The 23,450-nt window shown below is 55.1% G+C and overlaps 1 protein-coding gene across 3 annotated transcripts in view; it reads left to right on the top strand.

The window, feature by feature from the left end:
* The window catches only part of PCDH1 (protocadherin 1), a 55,527-nt gene that overhangs the window by 11,977 nt on the left and 20,100 nt on the right, over positions 1-23,450 (top strand). For all 3 annotated transcript variants that reach the window (XM_068205469.1, XM_068205468.1, XM_068205470.1), the window contains exon 4: positions 16,161-16,380. In XM_068205469.1, the coding sequence (XP_068061570.1) occupies positions 16,161-16,380 (220 nt within the window). The remainder of the gene's footprint in view (positions 1-16,160; positions 16,381-23,450) is intronic.

Here is a 23,450-nt window from a genome sequence, read left to right as displayed (position 1 = left end):
CCTTGTCAGAGTGCCCGGGGCTGGGTCCTGGTGGCGCTGCCCGGGTGACGGTGATGCAAAGGGCACTGCATGTGTGTGGCTCTGCATGTGGGGCTCCAGGCAGGGAATGCCACCCGCCTGCATCCCCTTTGGGGACCACTCTAAGAGCACCAAGGAGGGCGATGCCCACCCTCCCATCCCTCCCTCCGCTTGGGCTGGCTCATGGGGGGGAGGGACTGGTCCTGCTCCTTCCACAGCTGGGTTCCAGCCCTGCCCTGCTCCAGGGAGCAGTTGAGAAGGCTCTGGCCTCACTGTTGCCAGCCCGGCTCTGCTGGTGCGGCTGAGCCTGCCACCATCCCTGCGCCAAGGTGCCTCAAAGGGAGCTCTGCGCCTGCTGCAGCTGCCTGGGCAGGTGGGGCTGGGTGGAGGAGCAAAGCTTTGCCTTTTTCCCAGGCTCAGGCTCTGGCTTCCCCCAGGCTTGGGCCCTCTGCCACAGCCGGCATGGTGAATTCCGGGCTTCCCTTTCCACAAGCACCAGGCCTGGAGCTGTGGCTCTGTGGGAGAGGATCTGCAGATCCTGGTGGCATGGGAATGGCCCGTCTGTGTGGCAGGGCTGGGGCTGTGCTGGGGGCCGGGGGAGAGGGGCACTGAGGTCTCTGCTGCGGTCGGGTCACTGCTCTTGGTGTTGCCGGGGGGTTCTCTGCGTGCAGGGCAGGGAGGAGGCAGGTCTTGGCTGCTCGCTGGTGTGCACTGGAGCTTGGAGCTGAGCCACAAGGTCATGGGCTGAGTGTGGAGCTTGCAGGACCCTCTTTCTCAGGCTGTCTGGCCACTTAGGGGCTTGCACCATGTTTCTGCTTTGGCACTTCTGTCCTTAACCAGTCAGGGAGGGAGAGGGGGAGCGAGTGCCTGTGGCTTTGTCTTATTCCTTCGGCCCCGTGGGTGAGGACCACCCACTCCCCCCCGTGCTGTACCCCCTGTGCCCCATGAGACCCTTGCCCCCTTCTTTGTACCCCAGTGAGCGGCAGGCTGGGCTCCTGCCGTGGGGCTGAGCTCAGCTGCAATGTTGGATTTGACTTCAATAAAGTTTTCTATTTTTGACCGATTGTGCCTTATTTTCCCTGCTGCCCCTGAAAAGGCTCTCCCAGCAATTTCCCAGGCATATTTTCCATGTCCTTGGCCACTGGAGCACTCAGGCCCTGTGGAGGACAGAAGTGATGCTCACGTGGGCCAGCCATCTCCACAAACCCTCCACCACAGCCCAGTGTGGTCAGTCCAGAGGCCTCATGGTGCTGACCCTTCATCCCCAGGCTGACATGTCCCATGTCCAGTCACTACCTGGCCCTGTGAAGATGTCCCTCCAGGACAGGGTTCCCAACACCTGCACACACACACACACACACACACGTGTAGATGTGGATGCAGTCTGAGCCATGGCCCAGCCTGCCCAGCTTTCATTTCATTTCACACCAACATTCTCCCTCAAAACTTCTCCTGGTTCATCTCCACATCCTCTTGAGCCACACCCATGTCCCACAGCCAGAGTGTGGTGGAGCAGATCCCTGTGCCTGGCTAGCCTGACCCAAATCCCGCCGGCACGGGCTGGCAGCCGCCGGCTCTCACCCGCCGCAGTGCTGCAATGAGGGTGCACGCGGTTGCAGATGGAGCCTTGGCATGTCAGCAGCGCCCAGATCCCGGTGCTCCCCCACCCTGGCAGGTGATGGGAAGGAGAGATCCTCTCAGGAAGGCTTGCTGGAGCCAGGTGGTCTTGCTCCCCATGCAGATGGCTCTGCCTTCTATGGGATCTCCTGGTGGGTTGGATGGGGCTGATGCCAATGCCATGGAGCTTGCTCAGGGTCTTGTCTCCAGCTGTTTGGAGAAAAGATGGACCCTGGTAGGCAGGAACAATCCAACACCCCTCTCCCACCATCCCACTATCCCATCTCAGGGACCCCCCTCCCTGGCCACCCGTTCCTGTTTCTCCTGGTTTTTATTCCAAACTGGGGCACCCAGCCCTGCTCTGTCACACCAGTTCACCTCTGCCCCAGGGCCTCCAGTGGCCTCACCAGGCTGCTGGGGCCATGAGCTCTGGCGCTAGGAGAGATTAGATCAGCTGGGGAAACCAGTGGTTCCGGCTTTGGTGGTTTGAGCCTTGTGCCAGCCTTGGCTCTCACAGCCTCCTCGTTTGTTTTGCTAACAGCATAAGGTTTTATCTTGAACCATCCAGGAAGTGTCTGGGCCTCCTGGGCAGGCAGGGCTGGGACCCGCAGGGAGATGCAATGGCTGCAGAGGAGGAAAGGAGACACCAGCAACCACCTCAATAACTGCTCCCCGCAGGGCTGGGCTGGGCAGTCTGGGGGCTTGGCTCAGCCCTGCTATCTGCTTCCCTTTGGGAACTTTCTGAGAGAAGTTTCCCTTCCTTCCTCGTCCTCGGCAGCTCTTTGATGAACCGGGGGTTAGAACTCCAGGCGCTGGCGTGGGGAGCAGCTCTTTCTTCTGCCTGGCTCCCAGGCTCCATCCTTTTTTACCGGGAGGAGATAACTCTATATCCTCTCCCAAGAGCTGCCCTGTGTCTTTACAGCCCCCCACCACCCGGGAAGGCAGCTGGAGTGGTGTGAACTTGAGCGAGCTCAGCAGAGGTTCCTGCACCTGCCTGCAGGCTCAGAGCTCGGTGCAGCATTAATTACTCTCTGCGGGAGGGGAGGAGAGGAATATTGTAGCTGTAATGGACAGAAATGAAATCGTCTTGTTTGAGAATTTAGCTCAGAGTCTCCATAAATTGCAGGTTTAGGTGCTAGCAGATGTCTGGGAAAGTCTCCCACTGTCCTGGATCAGTGGGTTTTCTCAAGGTCATTCACGTGGAATGAGCTGATAAATGGATCCAGCAAGGAGCTGCAGATGGAGATGAGGGTTCATGGGGGACCTGCCCTGCTTTCCCCCAGTTTCAGAGAGACGCTGTGCTGGGAGCAGTTGCTCCACACTATGAATCAGCTCCTCCTGCTGGGATCGACGGGACTTGGGTCAGATTTGGCTCTGCCGGGCTGAGATCGAATGAGGGAAGTGTCGTTGAGGGGCTGCAGATCCCTGGATCTGCTGGGAAGAGTGGCTGTGTCAAAGCACAGCAGCTTGTGAGCATCACTGGGGTGCCTGGGGGAGCTGGGGGAGCACAGGACGGGGTGGGGAGTGGGCAGTGCACCGTGCTGCAGCATTGGTGAGGATGCTGAGGGCACCAAGGGCAAGGCAGGAAGGTGCGGTGGCCCCTGACACGTCTGTGTTGGGGTCTTGGGTTGATGGCAGGGAGCGAGAGCACCCTGGGGCATTTGGGACCTCAAAATGAGGAACTTCAGCCACGGGAGAAGAGCAACACCTGGTACAGGCTGGATGTGCAGCCAGAGCCAGCGTGGGTGTGCACAGGCAGTGCTGCAGGGGGAGGTGACAGCGGGGTGACAGCCTGCACCCCCCATGTGCGAGGTGACGGCGGGATGTCACTGCCAGCACCCTGTGGAGGTGTCACAGAGGGAAGCGTGGTCTCGGTGACAAGGAGGGACAGGGACACACGCACAGGCTCTGTGTCAGGGGTAGGGGATGCAGGGGATGCAGCCGGAGTCTCCCCCAGGAGGAAGGTGGCACAGGGCAGGGTACAACTCCCATCCCCAAGGAGGTGGCAGTGGGGACTGTGCAGCCTGGGCTGCAGTAGGAGGTGGCACAGGGGGTGCACAGCCCCAGAGAGAGGGGCACAGGGCTGTGCACAGGCTGTGCTGTGTGGAGGGCGGCAGTGGGGTGGACACAGTGACAGAGGGTGGGCAGCCTTGGCCAGGTGACAACTCTGTTGGCAGTGTCTGCAAGGAGACAGTGGCACTTACCGTCCCTAACACATCAGGGAGGTCATTGGCTCTCTCCTGCCTGGCAGTCCCTGGCCCCACCAGCGCTGGGGACCTTGTCCTTTCTCCCTTGAAGGCTCCCCCAGCCTGTGCTCCCTGCCTGGGACTCCCCATGTGGGGCTGGGTGACAGGACTGCCCAGTTCCCCTCTTGCCATTCCTCCCTGCTTCTCATTCCTCCCTCCCTTCCTCTTCCTCTCCCTCCTCACAGCCTCAGCCTCTCCCCTGCCTGATGCCCTTGGAGCCAGTGTTGGCCTTTCCTAGCTTGGATCTGGGGAACTCCTCCTTCCCCCCCGCCAAATCTTCCTGCTTCTTTCACAACTGTGTCTGCTCCTCTCCACCCTCTCTCCTGATCTCTCCCTTCTCCCTGGCTTTCCCCAGTCTCTCCTGACCGTGCTGGCCCCAGTACAGAGGGATGCTGAGCCCTCCCAACACAGGGCTGAGCCCCTGGCTGGCTCTGCCGGCCGAGCTGTGGATCCTGGGGGATGAAAGCCCTGGCTGTGTGTGCAGCCGCCCGCTCCAAGCCTCCCTGATTGATATTCCCAGCACTGCTCTGCCCGCTCGGCCGGGCTCTCAGCTGCAGTGCTGTTCCCTGGAGCAGGGCCCAGCCCTGCAGGCTGCTTCACCCGACACCCAAATCCTGGGGCAGAACCTGGGATGTGACAGGGTGTGTCCCCGTGGTCCCTGTGTGTCCCCGTGGTCCCTGCGTGTCCCCAGGCTCTCCGTGGCCCCTCAGCCCACGGAGCACCCAGAGGTGTGGATGGGGTGAAGCACAGAGGGTGGGATGCGGCTGGAGGGGGTGGAGGGTGGGGTGTTCCCAGGTGAGGACAGAGCTGGGATGTTCTGGGATGGGATGGAAGGAGGTTGGAGTAATGAGAGGGTACAGGATGTAGGACAGGCCAGGGAGGGTGTTGTGAAGGGAACAAGGGCTGAGGAATGCCTGGAGCAAAGGGCACAGAGTGGCTGGAATTGTGTCAGGGCTGGGGAGGACAGCCCTGGGATCCGTGGGACAGCAGCAAAGGGGTGGCTGCTGTGCTCTGGTGGCCAGCTGGGACCCCCAGAATGAATCCCCTAGTGTGGGGCTGTGCCAAGGCAGGTCCCAGAAAGCTCCTCCGTGGTTTGTGGAGTGTTGGACACTCAGCCCCTGTGGTGCCCTGGCAAATGTCCCACTGGTTGGCACATCTTTTGGAATGTGAGCCCTGTGCCAGGTCCAAATCACCTTCCTGCCCCTCCACCCTCATCCCCACACACCCCTGTCCTGTGAGAGCACCTGCCAGGAGCCCTGGGCACGGCCCATCCCCAGGGCACGCTGTGCTGCCATTGCACAACCCAGCTCTGCTCCTGGCAGAAACCAAGATGGTCAGTGGAGATTATTCCAAAAGAGGCTCTTCCTGCAGTGCCCTGATCCTTCAGCACCCCATACAGCACAGACAGCTCAGATGAGGCACAGGAGGGTTGAACAGGGGTGAGGAGGTCACCCATGGCATCTTGGTGCCCCCTTTCTTGTCACCTCTGACTGTGGCTGCAGCATCCCCCAGTCCAGCCTGGGTGAAGCTCAGCCTTGGCTTCACCTCTGGAGTCAGACATGTGACTCAGCCTCACTCAGCTTCTCCCCAACAGGTCCTTCACTGACCTCGTCTTTTGTCCTGACCCTTTCCGTACTTCAAGGAGAGCTACAAAAAAGATGGAGATATTTTACATAGGCAGAGAGCGATAGGACAAGGGGAACGCTTTTAAACTAAAAGAGGAGAGATTTAGATGGGATATTGGGAAGGAATTGCTCCCTGGGAGGTGGGGAGGCCCTGACACAGGGTGCCCAGAGAAGCTGTGGCTGCTCTTGGATCCCTGGAAGTGTCCAAGGCCAGGTTGGACGGGGCTTGGAGCAGCCTGGGATGGTGGAAGGTTTCCCTGCCCATGGCAGGGGTGGGATGAGATAGACTTTAAGGTTTCTTCCAACTCAAACCATTCCATGATTTTATTCTCTGATTTCCTGAACTTTTCTGGAGGTCTCTGCACCCTTGAGGACCTGGTTTCCATATCCTACCTATAGTAAAGGCTTCTTTTCCAAGTGTGATTCCCAACCCAACCCTCTCAAGAGGAAGAGGAGGTCAGACAGAGGACCAGAAAGAAAACAACTCCCCCAGATCCCTTAAAAAACATCCCTGGTTGTTTTGCATCAATGCCTTGTGTGGTGGAAGCTGTTTACTGCCTCAGACCTTTAGCTGCTTGCAGGGAAGCGTGGGTGGGTTTGTGGTGGGAGCGTGGGTTGTGATCTGCCAGGAGAGCAGGAGAAAGCTCTACCACCTTATTATTTCCATCCTTCTGGCACTCACAGCCAGGCCTTGTGGGTCCTGCCCAGAGATCCCTGAAGATGCCCCTTTCCCGGGATGTAAACATCCTTCTGAGCTCCTCCTGGCTTGCAAAACACCCGCTCTGGTCTCCTATCTGCACATGGCACAGGGATCCTGGCACGCTCCATCAAAGTTGGGAGCCGTCCTTTGGGGAGAGCAGCAAATCCCCACCTCTCTCCCTGGGAAGCGATCCCGCTCCAGAGCTGACGGAGCAGCGTGCCCTGATTCCGCTCCTCGGAGGCATCTTGAAAGACCCGAGCAACCTGAAAACCTGCAGCTATTTTGCTCCCACATGGCCTGGTTTTCACATCCTCCCAGCTCCCCGGTGCTCAGGAACAGCTGCTGGGGAGGCCCTGGCCCTGCTGGGGGGCACCTGGTGGCTGAGATCCTGCTGGAAGTGTCCTGCTGGAGCGATGTGTGATGTTCCTCTCACACTTGTCCATTCATCTTCCTGCTTGTTCATCAAAAGCACTTGAGCCCTGTAGAAAGCAAAACCCGTGTTTCAGATGTTTAAAGAGCCCTTCATTCTCATTCAGGCGGGGCAAGGCCTTCTGAGGTGTTGTGATTCCAGGCTCTGCAAGTGCCTGGAGGAGCTTGGGTGGGTTTTTTTCCCCAAGGATTTCAAGTGGATCACAGTTTATTAGGGACTATCAGGGCACCTCTTGCCCAGAGAGCTCATAAACCTTTGCTAATGTGCTGGAAATTTGTCTGGAGCCAGGATCTGGTTTGGCCAAGGATGTGACAACAATCCTGGGATTTGAGGAGCTCATCCATCCCTGGGGTCCTGTGCCAGTGGGAATGGGAATTGGAGCAGTGCAGGCAAGATAAGTGGCCCTAAGAAGCCTTCCTATGACTTGTCCTACCTGTTTGATGTCTCTGAAGGAAGGTTTGTCTCACCTGGTATCTCCACTCATCCGGAGGTCCAGACCACTAAACTGAGGGCTCTGCCCATCTCTGCAGCGTGTGGGTGCCCAGACCTCTGGAACAGGTACAATTCCTTGGGCAAACAGGAAAAGCTGCTGCCCTTTGCCTGTGGAAATAGAACTGGTTGCAAAACAGGTTTGCCCTCAGAGGAAAATTTTCAATTTGAAAGCAAATCAGGAAGAACTGACAATATTTCCCTCTATTTCCCAGGTCAATCAGAATATATATTATATATAAATATTTTCTTTTCTAGTAATGTCTAAAAGCATGATTCTGCCTGACCTTTTTGAGTTGAGCTCCATAATTAATACTTGGCTGGAGTCCTGAAGTGAAAGGTACCTTTGCAAGAGCATCATTTTTTCATTTTCACGTGTCAGCAAAGATCTCCCCCCACGCCCCAACCCTGAAACAGGGAGCTCGCTTGAATAATGATCTGATTTCAGCAAATTGACAGGTTTTCTGTGGAAAGGCTTCCATGGAAGCATTCCTGGTTATCTCAGTTTTTTTTTTATAGAGTCCTAAGTCTACAGCTTCGGACCCCCTGCTCTTCCCAGAGCCTTCAACACTCCCTGTCAGCTCCACTGGGTTCAACTGGGAGCCAGATTAGCTCATTATTTTCCCAGCATCATTTTCCCACTCTGCAGCTGTTGGTTTCCTTGAGGCTTTTATTCAAGTGTTGCTCCCAGTCCTGGAAGCCTTTTCTCTCTGGGATTTGGAGATAGTTTTAATGTGATTATGAGGCCTCCTGCTGCGTCCAGGGCAATTTCCACTCCACACCAACCATTTCCAGAATAGCTCCATTATCAGCTGGATGGTGACAGACATTCCAGGCCAGCATGGCCAGGCCAATTTAGACATCATTCCATAAAGATTATGACCCCTTTCCATTTTACCGTTCGCCCTTCTGATGATTTATTTCCGTCTTTTCCTTGCCCATCTTCATTTCACCCAAAGAAAAGCCAAATGGCACCTCCTGAATGGGCTCAGAGCTGGGATAGGCTGAGGGTTAGGCAGGCTCTGTCCCCAGGCTGCCTAAATGGGTTTCTAATTGCGTTAGATCTTGCTCTGAGTTAGATAAATTCGATCTGACCAGGCAGGTTGGCACCGGGCTTTGGCGGCTTCTTTGAGCATCATGCAAATTTCAGGAGGCTTCAGGGCACCTATGTGGAGTCAGCCCGCATTTTCCCTGGATTTATTCATTAAATAGTGCCTCGGGAGCTGATGTCCATTTGAGGCTGGCTGCTCTGCTATCATTATTTCGGCAGGACTTGGAGACTGCCTCTGCTGACTGCAAGGTCAGCACTCACTAATTGTCAGCTGAGCAGCCACTCAGGAGTGGAGCAGGTGCTTTTTGGGATAATACCTGGATTTGAGAGGTGGGATTCCATGGATTCCTGAGTGTTTTTCCTCTGGTTGTGGATTCCTTCTCTGGTTTGTCAACAGTGAAAGAGCTGAAGGGTTATTGGGAGCTGGGGACGGACACAGGGATTTGTGGGCAGGCACAGCCACCACACGAGACCCCGTGAGCATCACGGACCAGAGCTGTCACCCCACAGCTGATGTGCCCTGTGGGACCCCAGTGGTTGTGGTAGAGGTGACCCCAGTAAAGTTGGGCTGGTAGATCACAGATTTGGGCCTCTAACTGTGCTCCAGAATTGTCAGGCTCTTTGGGAGACACCATCTTCAGGGACAAAATCTTGGGAGGGCCTGAAGGAGTGTTGTGAATCAAAGGATGGGTCTCACAGGTGTGCACAGGTCTTGGCTTAGAGATGGGTCCATCCATGTCCCTCCCTTGTCCAAAGCAGCTCCTGGGACCTGATCCCATGCTCAGCACCAGCCCTTCCCTCAATTCCTTCGTGTTGGGCAAACGGGGAGCAATCCTGGGAATGCAGCTGGGTCTGCTCAACCAACTGAACCCCTGGAAATGCTGTGGCAGGGTAGGTCGGGACCCTTGGGACAGACAGGACCCCCAGGCCACCATGGACAGGCACAGAGGGGAGCTGTAGATGCCAGGTGACACCAAGCCAGGGCAGTGCTTGCCTTGTCCCTTGTCCCTGTCCCTCAGGGTGCTGCTGTACCAGGAACGCCATGAGCTCTTCCCATCACCTGCAGGGTGAGTGCAGAACAAGCAGGGAGGGCTCTTGGGGGGCTTTTCCTCCAAAAATCAGTGCAGTGGCTGCACAATGTGCTGCTGGTGGGTCATGGAACAGGATGGGAAGAGCTGTGTCAGCTCCATCCTCACCCCAGCACAGCAGCAGAAGCTCTCATGGCTCAGATGAGCTGTAAAATGGTTGGCTCAGGGATGAGCTGAGACTCTGTCCTATTTCCTGGAGCTTGAGCGTTGCCCTGGGTGGTTTTGGCAATTCAGCTCCAGCTTTCCTCGAGGCCTGCCCTTGTTTCCATGGACATAATATTCCCCTCAGCCTCCTGCTTGCTCCCAGGGCTGTGCTGCACTGCACTGGTGCCCTGCTCCTCGCCAGGCAAAGCAAATAATTCCCAAGCCTCCGCCCATGGGAAGCTGGCCCTGGGTCACTCAAAACACTGTCCCTGGGCTTATCTGTCTCTCTCCATATCCAGGGATGTTGCATGGCTCCAGGTTGGTTTGTAACGGAGAGGGGTTGATGAATCCATGTGAAGTTGAGTAACTCCCGCGCCACAATGGCTCCCTTGTCGCTTATTTTGATATTCCGGGTGCTGGCTCTGACATTGCCTTTCACTCCCGGCCCTGTGAGTTGCTGCATTGTGGTGGCTGTTGGGGAAGCAGCTCCCTTGGCAGCTGCCTGAAAGGAGGCTTCTGGCGCGTGGGGAGGCACAGGAGGCCAGGGGAGCCGCAGATCCCGCTTTGGGATCAGCAGCGAGCCAGTTAACAAGGGCTGGATTTTCCCCAGTGCGCTCGGGGAGGGGGGAGCGGGGAGCAGGGTGGCTCCCCTCCATCCCTGCCAGCAGGAAAAGGGTGCCCAGGGCGGATTTTGTGGTTTCCTTTGTGAACAATGGAATTTCTCCTGCTGCTTGGTCCCTGCCCTCTGCACAGGCAGTGATGCCATGCGTTTGTGGGGACATGGTGATATCCCAAATTCCTGTTGCCTCCTGACACTGCTGTCACTTGGGCTGAGTTTGTTTTCCCTGGGTTCAGCAAGGAGAATCAGGCTGATGCAGGTCGTGCTGGGAGCTGGAGATGTTTGAATGAGGGAAGGAAGAGGCAGGAGGGAGCAGAGGGGCTGAGGAGTGCGGGGTCCCCTTAGCCCCATCCAGCATCCATGAGAGGGAATCCTCACGGAATCATTAAGGTTGGAAAAGACCTCCAAGATCATCAAGATTTGATGTCACCCAGCCCAGAGCACTGAGTGCCACCTCTGGTCGTTCCTTGAACACCTCCAGGAATGGTGGCTCCACACCCTCCTTCCAATGCCTGACCTCCTTTCCATGAAGAAATGTCTCCCAGTATAATTTTTCCTAATGTGCCCTCATGGCAGAAGAAATCAGCACGGCAGGGATTGGTGTTGGGGGGTTTGGGATGTGCAGCCTGAACCAGGCAGGTCGGCGACAGCCCACAAAAATTCCTCACCAAAACAAGCTCCTGCTACTGCCAGACGGGCCCTGAGACTGGAGCTGTGAGTTTGGGCCTGGCTTCCCTGTGCTGGAAAACTGGGGAAGAGCTGGAAGGGGCACAGGGAAGGGCAGCAGGGCTGGAAGGGGCACAGGGAAGGGCAGCAGGGCTGGAAGGGGCACAGAGAATGGCAGCAGGGCTGGAAGGGGCACAGGGAAGGGCAGCCAGGCTGGAAGGGGCACAGGGAAGGGCATCAGGGCTGGAAGGGGCACAGGGAAGGGCAGCAGGGCTGGAAGGGGCACAGAGAATGGCAGCAGGGCTGGAAGGGGCACAGGGAAGGGCAGCCAGGCTGGAAGGGGCACAGGGAAGGGCAGCAGGGCTGGAAGGGGCACAGGGAAGGGCAGCCAGGCTGGAAGGGGCACAGGGAAGGGCAGCAGGGCTGGAAGGGGCACAGGGAAGGGCAGATGGGCTGGAAGGGGCACAGGGAAGGGCAGATGGGCTGGCCTGACCTGCCTGGTGTCTGCAGCAGGACCTGGCAGAGGTGGATGCAGCCTGGATTTGTGGAATTGGAAGGGGGCAGAGAGAGGAGTAATTACTGCCGTTCCTCACAACCCTGCAGGTAGGAGAAGTTCAAGGCAAAATGAGCAGGCAGCAGAGGCAGGAGCAAAGGGAAGAGCTTTTCCAGCGAGCACATGGGCCGGGAGTTCATTGCTGCTGGAATCTGCAGAGGCCGGAGCAGGCACAGACTCAAAAAGGCAGGAGAGCACTTCACAGAGGATGGGGGTCATCAGAGGGAGAGCTGCCAACTATTCCTCCTCGGGAAAAATCCCTGAGCTGCGGCAGCATGGAATCTGCAGGATTTTTCCGGGGAAGAACATCCCCTTCAGAGCATCCCTGCGGGAAGAGGGAATGTGGGCTCTGTTTGTCCCTCAGATGTGGTGCTGGCACAGGTGTCCACACCAGGAATATCACAGTGAGCACTAGGGAACCCTGAAAATGCAGGTTTTTTTATCCAAAACCACAATTTCTCAGCTGAGAAAACAGACAGCTCTGCCCTAAATCCCATTCCAATGCAGTGGCAGCAGTTGGAAGTAGGAAACCAATAAATACTGGGGCTAAAAGGAGGGAGTTGCAGCAATTAGGAGAAATGAGTCGTTCTGGAGTATAGAAAATTAACAAGCAAAGCCAAAGACATTGGGGGAGAATCAATTATTACAAAGTCAACACAATAAGTACGTTAAAAAATGTGCCAGGAAGAGGTGGAATTCAGGAACTGTCAATTCTAAGTGGAGATTGCAAAATTGTTAATTGTGGAGAAAAATGCAAAAGTATTGACTAAATAGTTGGAGTAATTTGGGCTGAGACATAAAAACGTAGGATGTGGGACCTGCCCATGTGTTGGGAACCAGCAAAGGCATTCAAAATAGAGATATTTGACATAATTGAATGGAATAATTTGTAGCAAAGAGTGGAATCTCTCTGCTCCGGAGGTGTCCATGGAGCTGGGGAGCCTGGGATGGGCAGGACTGGTAGGGCAGCGATGCCACGAGCAGCTGGAAGAGCTGGCTGGGGCTGTGCAGTGCTCACTGCCCTCAGCGGCCCCAGGGAACAACTGGATTAATGGCTAAAGCAGGGAATGGCTGATGGAAATAGCACTGACGTCAGTCAGTGTGGCTGATGGCAGCGGACACTGGACACTGGCATTACGTGACAGGTCTGGCTTTTAAACCTTTCCTTAGGCATGGTCCTGGCCTCTGTGAGGAACAAGGGCCACTGCAGGCATTCCTGCAGGGCTGGAGAGGCAGAGCTGGTTTGTGTTGGGTGCAGAGCAGTTGGAGACTGATGGATGCTTCCAGCTGATAGTGGGAATTTTATCATTATCATTATTATTATTTTTATTGTTTTGCATGAACACTGCTCTGAGGTTGGACATCAGCAAGAATTTCTCCATGGAAAGGGTGGTCAGGCATTGGGAGGAGCTGCCCAGGGAGGTTTGGAGTGCCCATCCCTGGAGTTGTCCAAGGACCACCTGGATGTGGCACTTGACACTCTGGGCTGGGGATCAGGCTCAGCTTGGACTCGATGACCTTGGAGGACTTTTCCACTCTGGGATTCTGGGATTCTCAGCACGGCATTGTGAGGCAGATCCGATTTATCCAGAGCTTAGGGAAGGGAAGCTTGGCTGGGATTCCTTGTGGAGCGAGGTTCTCCTGGAGCTGCTCCTCGGCTGCCATTCACCGCTGTAATCAATGGTCTGGAAGGAAATCTGAAATCACTGCTGATAAACCCATGGCTGCCACAGAGATTGGTGGAGTAGGAGGTGGTGCTGAGGACGGGGCAGTCATGCAGAGCAATCCGGATTGCTTGGTAAACAGGGCGTTTAAACAAAGTGCGTTTTAACGCGGCCCAGCGTGAAGCTGCGCGTGGAGAAACGGAACGCTGGCTGATATCCTGGGAAGTGCTGACTTTGAAATTAATTCAAGGGTCACGCTGCGTGAGCAGCTCAGGGTTAAGAGCCTGGCACAGACCTCAGGTTGAAAAACCTGTGAGGTTGTAAGGGCAGGAAGACACTGGAGGAAGCCCTGGTGAGATGGCATTTACAAAGGTCACCTCTGATGAGGAATGGTGAAAAACTGGGGCAAGCAAAGATGAGGGTCCCAAAACAGATTTGCTGTTTGCAGGCTGTGACTTGGACCTGCTGTGTTTGACTCCTCAAACAGAAGGCTCCGGCATGCCTTGACTGCGCTGCGCAAGCAGCTCCTGTGCAGAGGCCACTGCCTGCTCAAAGGCTGTTTAACCTCCCCAAGAAAGGTCACACCAAACCCAGTTTCTGTGAGTCAAGGCCAGACAAATCGATTCCGTGCCTTTCCATGATTCCAGAGCCGGGCTGTGCGGGTGGAGACCTTCCCAGGGCACCTGCCAGTGGGGCTGGGCACAGAAGGAGGGGGGCCACTCCCCGTGCCAGGGCCACGCTGCCCTGTGGGGCTGCAGGGGACAGGGCTTGGGAGCCCTGCAGTGAGAGGAGCCCTTTCGAGGGCTGCCTGGCAGGAGGTGACATTTAAAGGTGGTGTTTTTCAGGTAAAAGCGCTGCTGTTGGGATGGAGCCCCCCGGGGAGGGGGATGGTGGCTGTCACAGGCTGGCTTTGGGAGGTTGTTTATTTGTGTTAGCTCAGCGCCCCGAGGAGCCTGGCTCGTCTGGCGGGGATGGTGCAAGCACGGAGGGAAAGCAGGAGCCCTGAGCTCGGGATGGGCTGGGCAAGGCAGGAAAATGGTTTCAGCTGGGTGGGCAGGGGGCAGGGGGAGGGCAGTGCCAGGCTTTACACAATCCCTGTGGGTTGGGAGGGGACTCCAGAGGGTCATTGGCACCTGGGCAGCGCTGCCCTGTCCTCAGCTCCTCCAGAGCCCTCCTGGAAGAGGTTTCACCCTCTGCTCTGGCACAGGGTGCTGTGCCCCATGCTGGAAGTGTCCCAGGCCAGGCTGGATGGGGCTTGGAGCCACCTAGGCTAGTGGAAGGTGCCTGCCTATGGCAGGGTGGGGGATGAGATGAACTTTAAGGCCCTTCCAACTCAAACCCTGTCGTGATTCTGTGATTGCACTTGGCCAAAGGTGCCAATCTAACGACTGCTTGTCTGTTCTTTTCTGCTGAAGTGGGGAACTCTCCTCAAAACGGGTGCCCAGTTCAGCCTCCTGGCACCTAGCAGAGCTGGCACATCTCAGCCAGTTCACATATCCCAGTACTGATGCATTTTTGGGTGGGAGGTTGGCACCGTGGGTGGATGCCCAGCCAGTGGTGTGCAGTGATCCTCAGCCAGCTGTGATTGCTCCTCACGAGGGTGCAGATGTGACAGATCCATCCCACATCTGTCATGCCAGCAGCTAATGAAAACACAGCGCAGCAACGGATTTGGGACACAACCCGGAGCTTTAATTTGTTCCATGATCCCAGCTGAAAAGGCTGTCTGCAGTAATTCCTTCGGGAATAACACTTTCCAAATGATTTGCACCCACATTACCCAGGCAGGGATGTACTGTGCTGCACCTCTGCTGTTTGCTTGCATTACTTATGAGAAAATCAGCTAAAACAGTGTCAAAAAAAAAACTTCCTCAAGTCGAGCTAGAACATTTACTGCTCCTCCTCCCTCCACGAGGCCTGCTGTCTTTTCAAAGGAAGGAGTTCAATGGCTTGACATGTTTGTTTGTGACAAACCTACAGTGGCTGTTACTCATTTCCTTGTTATCTTGTAGGTACTTACAAAGAGTTCTTTTATCTGCTTCAGTATTTTTCCAGGAACTGAAATTAAGCTAACTGTTTTATAATTCTCCAGCTCTTCTTTTTTCTCATCATTAAAGACAGGCGCTATTTTAGCTCACTTCCAGTCTTCTGGAAGCTCCCTGATTCTCTACAAATTCTTGAAGAAAAAAAATATCTTGGGAAAAAAAAAAAGGCAGCCCTAACAGCTCTGAAGTTACTTAAATCAGGTCTCTAAGCATCTGTGGTGAATTTAATCAGGTCCAACCAACCTTAAAGCAGCTCATCTAAATGCTCCCTCTGTGTTCCTTCCCTCTGTTTGTCTCAATTCCTTCCCCTTTCTGGCCGGTGCTCGCTGTGTGTGGGACGCCTGATTGCCACTGATTTGTAGGAAAGACACCAGCACAAAAAAAGATATTCAGCCTAAACGATGTGTTGGCTCCTCTCTCGCCTCATCACCTTCAGATCCCCATCAAATAATTCCTGTCTTGGGCTTCTTCCTGCGTTTCTGGTGGAGAAACATTGTGGTGGCTTTTTCTTGCTCTCGGTGGTTGCGTTTCATTCCCCGCTCTTGCCCCTTGAACTCTCCACTCCACTCCTCGGTAATCACACCAAAGAAGGATTTGGTGGAAGGATTTGGAGCAGGATAATGATGTGGCTTAATGGCTGCTGGCAGGGAGCTGCTTCTGAGGCAGAGCTGGGGAGGGAAAGTGTGAAGTGGGGTCTTGGAAACGCTCCAAGCACACAAAAGCGGCACTGGTGGTGACCCTGGGAGGAGAATCCTGAGGATGGGAGCTGGGGTCAGGCCAGGAGAGGGAGGAGGTTGCTGTGGCTCTGTGCTGGGCAGTGATGCCATCAGAGAGGCTTTGGGGTGGCCTTGGCTATGTGAGGCTCTGGGGTTGCATTTGGAACCCCCAGCCAAGGGTTGGGACAGTGATTCAGGAGGCTGTGCTCATGGGGGGACCTTTCCAGAGCCGTCCTGCTGTGGGAGCAGACATCTGGGTGACAGAAGAGGCTGGGACAGAGCCGTGGAGGGAGTAATGGGTTGGGGGAGTACAGGGACCATGCAAAGTGTGCTCCCTACATGTGATGGGGAGCTCTTTGCTGGGATGGAGCCTGGTGCTGAGTCTGCCAGGATGGCTCTCGGGGCTGAGGATGGGGTCAGGTTGGATGACCCCACCCTTTGCCTTCACCTGTGGGGTGGGTGATGCAACATTTTCTCTCTTGTCTGCAGTTACCTCATCGCCGAGTGACGTTCTCTGCAGCCAGCCAGGCTCAGGACCTGCAGGACCCCTCCCAGCACAGCTACTACGACAGCGGGCTGGAGGAATCCGAGACCCCCAGCAGCAAGTCTTCATCGGGGCCCCGCATTGGGCCCCTGGCCCTGCCCGAGGACCACTATGAGCGCACCACGCCCGATGGCAGCATCGGGGAGATGGAGCACCCTGAGAACGGTACGTGCCCACCCCTTGCGCCTGTCCCCTCCCCTGGGACCTGTCCCCAAGGCTTCTGGTCCTCCATGATCCATGTCTCCGGTGTGGGTGACGTGAAGCTCAGCTGGGACATGCTCGGCTTGGTGGGTATGGGAGGATGGAGAAGAGGTGAGACTCAGAGCAAGAGAGCAGCAAGGAGTGGTGGGGAGGGGACGGGTGGGTGAGGGAGGGGAGGTGTGGGTGAGCTGTGGGATGGGAAGAGTCAAGGAGAGAGGTGGGTGGGGCAGGAGATGGGTGTGGCAGGAAGCAGGTGGGTGTGGCAGGGTGTGGACAGATGGGTGTGGCAGGGAACAGGTGGGTGTGGGAGGGGACAGGTAGATTTGGTCCAAGATGGGGTGAGCAGAGAGGCTGTATCCCAGCCCATAGGGAGCTCATGTGCCGCACTCAGGGGTCCCATGGTTGCCCATCCCCACCTCAGGGGGATTGGGGTGTGCTGGAGCTCCCGATGTGCGTTTGGAGTCTGAGCTATGGGAGGTTCCAGGGGCAGAGGGCAGAGCAGGTTTAGTGGCACAGGCTGGGCTGAGGAGATCCGCGGAGCAGAGGCTTATTGAGTGTGGTGGTGGTGGCGGCAAACCCCACAGCGACGTGTCCCTTCACCTTGCCCCTCAGGTCACCTCCCAGTGGGGTCCAGCATTCCCTGAAAACCCCTGGAGGTGTCTGTGGTGTCACCACCAGAGAGCTGCTTCCCCCTGCCCCGACGCAGCTTCACCCGCGGTCGTGCTGCTCGTGCTGCCTCTGTGCTGCCCCCCTGGCTGCAGCCCACCCCCCCAGCTGTCTTCTCCGGCCAGCTCCCATTGCTTCCTTGGATTTGGCTCTGGCTGTGCACATAACATCTTCTCTCCTGTACCTGCTGCCTTCTGTGCTCGTGTCCCCAGGGGAGGTGGCTGTCGAGGTGGCAGGGTCAAAGAAACTTCTGGGAGGGAAGAGGACGAGGTGGCAGAGGGTTCTCCTGAAGTCTCCTCCTGTTTCTGGGAGCATCCTTGACTTTGGGACAGGTGTGTGCATGGTGGGAAGATGGCTGAGTGCGTGTTCAGATGGCTTTTAGGGAGCTGCAAACCTGCTGGGTCCCTCTGTTGTGGAAATGGACGGGTCTGGTGGAACATCTCTTCCCAATGCCCAGGTTATTCCTGGAGTAACACTGGAGTTTTCTGTGTTACAGCCATTGAAGCAAGGCGTGGTAGGGCTCCCAAATCCATCTGTTGCACTCTCCTGTCCATGAGTGTTGTGCAGATGACTTTCTACCCCAAAAGTGCCAGTCAGTCACCTAGAAAGAGCAGTTTGGAGCACTTCCTGGAGCCCTGGCACTTGGAAACAGTGCTGGGCTCCCCTGAGTACTTGGAAGGGTAGTGAGCAAGGAGATGCCCCACGGATGAGCTGATGGATGTGGCGAGGTAGTGGGGGTGACAGACCTGGAAGAGGAAAGGTTGAGCCCTGGAATGTGACAGGAAACTCAGAGATGATGAGGGAGGAGCAGGGCTAAAAGCAGAAAGAGGGGAGAGAGAGAAGCACCTGGAAGGTGGAGAGCAGAGAGGGTTGTCTTGGGATATTCCCTGGAATGTTCATTGTGTGCCCGGCTGGATGGGCAGAGCTGAGGAAGGCCAAGGGCCACTACCTGGAGGCCCCAGGAATGGCTCCCTGCCCACAGCATCACAAACCTGCCCTACAAACCAGCTCCCTCTCTTGGCACAAGGTGCCCTGTGTGTGTTCACCTCCCAGGAGAGCAGCAATCACCCCACGCCCGTCCACCACCAGATCCCTGTGTGGTACCGACCCTGTGGAGGCTTCCAGGGAATAACCACAACCCTGCTCTGCTCTCCCTCCCCTGAACATCCTGCCTTGGCTCCCTTCCCATGGCAGTGGTTGGGAATCAGGCTCCAGTGGCTCCAGCATCTGTCCTGACCTGTGTTGGGTGCAGAGGCCGTGGCAGGTCAATGCTCTCAGGAATCCACCAGCATTATCCTGAGCTGGTCCTGGTGCTCTGCAGATAATCTGGCATGGCAGTTCAGAGGAGACCTGAGGAGCTGGGGTCAGGGTCGTGATCCTCTAAGCAGACTGTGAGGGAACCCTGGCACTGGGACAGGTGATTTGGGGATTAGGAGGCTCTGGGGTGTTAGACCAGCTCACCAGAGTTGTGTTTGCTCCGTCCCCTGCCTGAGGTGTGGCACATCCACATCTGTGCTTCCAACCAGACCTTGTTAGTCCCGAGAAGGATCATGACTTGTTTCCTGCAAAGGTTTTCCAGTGATGTGGGACCATCATGACCTTCTGGGGATTGTCCCACCATGTCCTTGCCTTGGCTTCACCAGCAGCACCAGCACCTCCAAGAGGTCAGACCTTGGGTTTTTGGGAAGCTGGGCAGACTAAGCTGTTCTTGACCTTCTGTTAAACCGCGGAGATGTGCTAGATCCTGCACCCCCATCCCATGGCACGAACACCAGGCTGACACGACTGTGCATTTTCTCAGCTTTCATCTGGTTATAAATATCCAACATAACAGGGCTTCCATTGCTTTCTCCAGGAGATTATCCCTGCAGCCGAACCAATCTGATAAGCAAGTATGCAAGGCTATTTATAGCGTTTCAACTGGAAGACAGATCCATGCCTTTTCTTTGTAGATGGTTCTTCATTTGATTAACACACATCTCAGTGTCCTCCTTTTTTGGACCCTTTCTGCTGTGCAGACTGCAGTAAAATGCTGTATTGCAGGGGCTGAGCCAGGTCTTTTGCAGGAGGAATTACGCTGGTTGTGGTGAAGGCTTCTTCAGGAGCTTGGCACTGACGTGGCAGCTCCTCAGTTATCCCAGGCATTTGTCATCCCTGCTATTTTCCCTCTCTACCCACTGTTTTTCCTCCCCAGCATTTCCCGGCGCTGTTCCCCACCTTGGTGGGGCATGCTGAGCTGGGAATGAAGCTCAGTCTCCCACTTGGCCACCCGGTGCTTTTCCCAAAGACATCTGTTCCTCCCGGATCCCAGATTTGCTTTTGTTGGAAGGAGCCTGGGAATGCTGGTGCTCCATGGAGGCTCTGCCCTGCCATAATGCACGGAGGACTTGGATGGGGACAGTGCCAGTCACTCTGGATCGAGGGAATTTAACAGGATTTCAGGACCAAATATGAGCAATTTAGGAATTGTTACATGGAGCCTGTTTTCCCTCTGTCCCTGTGTGGTGCAAATGTATCTGAGATTGTGATTTATTGGATGAGGCATTTCTGATTCATGTTTTTCCACCCCCAAAATCTGTTTTATGGCTGTTATTTAAAGTGGGGACCCCATGCCATTTTTAATGCATGCAGTTACAACCGTGCTCTGAGTATGGAATTGCCAACCACCTCATGAGCTTTCCCAACACACTCCGTGCCGTAGGATCTGCACTTCCCAGATGTTCATGAGTTTATCCTCACAGTTCAAGGGAAGAAACTACACCATAGGTGGGGAATGAAACAGAAAATTGCAATTTGCATTTTTTGGAGGTGGCTGCTCGCTCTGGGTGACCCTGGATGAGCTGGCAGCTCCTCCCTCTGCCATGTCAGGATCCTGGTGTTCCAGAGGCACAAGGCAGAAATCCGGCTGCTCCCAATGCCAGAGCCCAGGCTGCTGCTGACATCCAAGGCAGGAGCAGAACTTGGCTTTGGGACTTTGTGGCGGATCTGGTTTCAAGCCCTCCTGTCTGGTTCAGGCTTTGCCAAGCCTAGCCTTTTCCCGGTGCTGTCCGAGCCCCTCCCAATGCCTCGGCACAGCTGGAGTGGATGGATGGAGATTCCACTTCCCAGGTTTGGCTGCTGGGCTCAATAAACAATCCCCCCCCCGCCCCCCCGCCCCCAGTCCAGGTTTTCCTTTGTTTCAGGGAAGATTTCGAGGGATGCATTGCAAAGGAAGAAGGAGCAGCTTGTCTTACCTGTGTGTGGCATGGCCATGAAATCCCAGCCTGTGATTCTGCTGGGAGCATCCCTTTAGGAATTTCCCACTTTGTCAGCACAGTGTGTGAGACCCCAGATGAGCCCTCCCAGTGGAAAGTTCTCTCTGCCCCCAGTTTCACCAGTCTACACTTAAACTCTGCTTCAGCTCCTCCCATTTCTTCCCACTGAGTCCCACAACACCAGAATTCCCTCTCCTGGTGCGTACTCGGAGATCCCATTAAGGCAACTCAACATTTAAAGATCTCTTTGAGAGAAAACTGAGTCAAGTCCCTCCCTGTGAGCAGAGCCAGGGCAAGAGATTTTGGCAGCTGTGTGTCTCTTCCTCTCCTCCCACCCTTCCTCGCACTCCTCCCAGCCATTGCCATCTGCTCCTGCCACCACCACAGACCTGCAGCCTCATTCCTGGGCAGCAGCAACATCTGGCACATCTTGGATGTGTGTGGTGCTTTTTGGCAACCCTTGCAGAGGCAGCCTGGAGAGAAGTTTCCCTCCTCCTCCTTGCTCATTTCTGATTATAGTTCAAGCCTTCCGTTCCTTCGGCTCATTTTCCTCTCTGCATGGTCTCCAATTTGGCGACAAGCTTTTGGTGGGCTGGATGTGTCCAGGTGATGTCCCACAGCCCCGCAGCAGCACTTGGTGACATCCACAGCAGCTCCAGGTGCAGGGATGATGTGTCTGGGAGTGTTTGTGTTCACAGTGTCACCATGGCATGGAAACATGGCTGCACCTGGCTGTGTGTGCACTCTGCAGTTCCAGGGATCGTGGAATGGTTTGGCTTGGAAAGGACCTTAAAGGACCATCCAGTCCCACCCTCTTCCACGGGCAAGGACACCTTTCCCTATCCCAGATTGCTCCAGCCTAGCATGGGACACTGCCAGGGATCCAGGGGCAGCCACAGCTGCTCTGGGCACCCTGTGCCAGGGCCTGCCCACCCTCCCAGGAAACAATTCCTAATTCCCAATATCCCATTCATCCCTGCCCTCTGGCAGTGGGAAGCCATTCCCTGTGTCCTATCCCTCCATCCCTTGTCCCAAGTTCCTCTCCAGCTCTCCTGGAAGGCCCTGGCAGGGGCTCTGAGCTCTCCCTGGAGTTTTCTCAATGCTGAGCACCCCCAGCTCTGAGCTCCTTGAGAAAGTGGAGTATTCCTGAGCCAACCATCCTCTTTTCCTGCTCACCACAAGGATGGATTTGCAGCCCTGGGCAGTCACTGCCTCCTGCCTCTGCTTTAGTGCTAGTCATGAGCTGCTTTTTAAGGTTCTCACTGCGATTGTTGTTAAATTCCTCACAGCCAACAGATGGGACAAAAAAATTACATTCTGTCTCCTTCCCTGGCACAGAGACTCCTCTAGATCTTAAAATCTATTCTTTTTTTTCCTACATTATCTCTAAATGTCCCTTTCGTCTTGCAGGAAGTGTTCCAGGCACATTTGCAGTCTGTGGAGTTGTTTTTTTTTTTTCAAATGTACCATGCAGCACTTCTGCTTTGGTGCAGAGGCTGAGGAATGCTTTGGAGTGGGCTTTGTCTGGGGTGTGGGATTCCAGCTAGATCCGTGCCTCTCCCGGACTTTGCTGACTGGGATCCAGCAGGTCACACCTCTGCCCAGCTGAGCTCGGGTCTGGCCGCTGCTTGGATTCATCTCTAGCTGAGACAATGTGGGTTTGGGGTTTTTGTAACTGATCTTCAGCTATTTTTAACACTTCAGAGCTGGAATTCCTTTTGTCCTGACCAGCAGCTCCCACTGCTGCCCAGGTTTAGGGTGTCCACATTCTTTGTGAATGTTCTGTTCATCACTGCCTCTGGAAATTCTTTCTGGATCCCTCAGTGATCTTCTTCTTTTGCAGAAGAAATTGGGAGCTTTTCTCCTTTCCATACCTAATGTTGGTTCATCCCCAAAACCGGCTCCTGGTTTGCTTAATCACTGCTGGGAAAAGATTTTTATCAGGACAGACAACATCCAGCAGATTGCAAATGGCCCTGGATTACCCCATCCTGGTTTCAACATTTCTGCCTGAGCTGGAACTCCAGCCCTATTTCCTTATTTTCCATGTTTTCCAGCGGCCGTGTCTGGGCAAACTCTGGCGCCAGAGCTGCTTGGGGCACGGCAGGGCAGTTGTTCTGCCACACCAGCCAGGTGACCTTTCTTAATTGTCCCCAGGAGCCAGGGTAAACAGGGGATGGACGGCTGTTCCCCTGTCCCAGGACAAAGCACATTGCTCCCAGCTCCAAAGAGTGCCTTTAATCCTCTCAAGACCTTCTAAGAAGGCTGCTCCTCGCTTCAGATGTTGTCCAAAATAGCTGCAATAATTTATCTGCCTCTCTTGCCTCACAGGATTATGTGGTAGCACACACATAAGGCTGTCCTCGAGTTCTCCAAAGATCTTTGGTGGATCCTGGACATCTTTAGAGGAGTTATTTGTAGAACCCACATTTCCCTGTTGGATTCTGGCTGCTCTTTTCCCCCCTTTCTGTCCCTGAGCCCCTGAGGTGTGATTGTGAAAGGTCCAGGCAGTGCAGTCACTCAGAGCCAACGCCCAAGAGACAAAAATCTCCGTATTTCAGCGGGAAGGTGCCTTCTCTTGGAGCATGTCTAGGTCCCCATGGCTCTGTGTGTGCCTGCTGCATTCAGGATTGGACTTTGGGAGTTTTCTGCTGGTCATTGCGACCCTGGGCTGGGCTGGGATCTCTTCCATTCCCTTTTAATGTCTGTGGCAAGCCGGTGGAAATCCGTGAATGCCTTCTCACTTGTGATACATCCATCATATTCCTCCTGCTCTGAATTTACTGGGTGGAGAAAATTCTATCATTTCTCCTAATCTTTATTCCTCTTTCCCTCTGGAAGCCCTCTCCAGGATGCTCTGTCCCTGTGCATGGTGAGTGCACAGCTCGGGGAGGTGACCCTGCCCTCACTGTGTGGATTTTCTGGACAATCCTGCAGAGACCCCAGGCCTGGGGAGCAGCTGGGAGCTGCTGACCCCAAGCTCACCCCACTCTGTGGAACCACTCTTAGGCTTGGTCAGCTCCATGGCAAACTTTGAGACTTTCCTTAAGGGAATCAGCTACAAACAGATGGGAATATGGAAGTTTTTAGCTAAGAATTATAAATTAGCTCGTT

Source organism: Anomalospiza imberbis, chromosome 15 (assembly GCF_031753505.1).
Source record: "Anomalospiza imberbis isolate Cuckoo-Finch-1a 21T00152 chromosome 15, ASM3175350v1, whole genome shotgun sequence".
Lineage (NCBI taxonomy): Eukaryota > Metazoa > Chordata > Aves > Passeriformes > Viduidae > Anomalospiza > Anomalospiza imberbis.
This window is presented reverse-complemented; position numbering and strand designations above follow the sequence as displayed.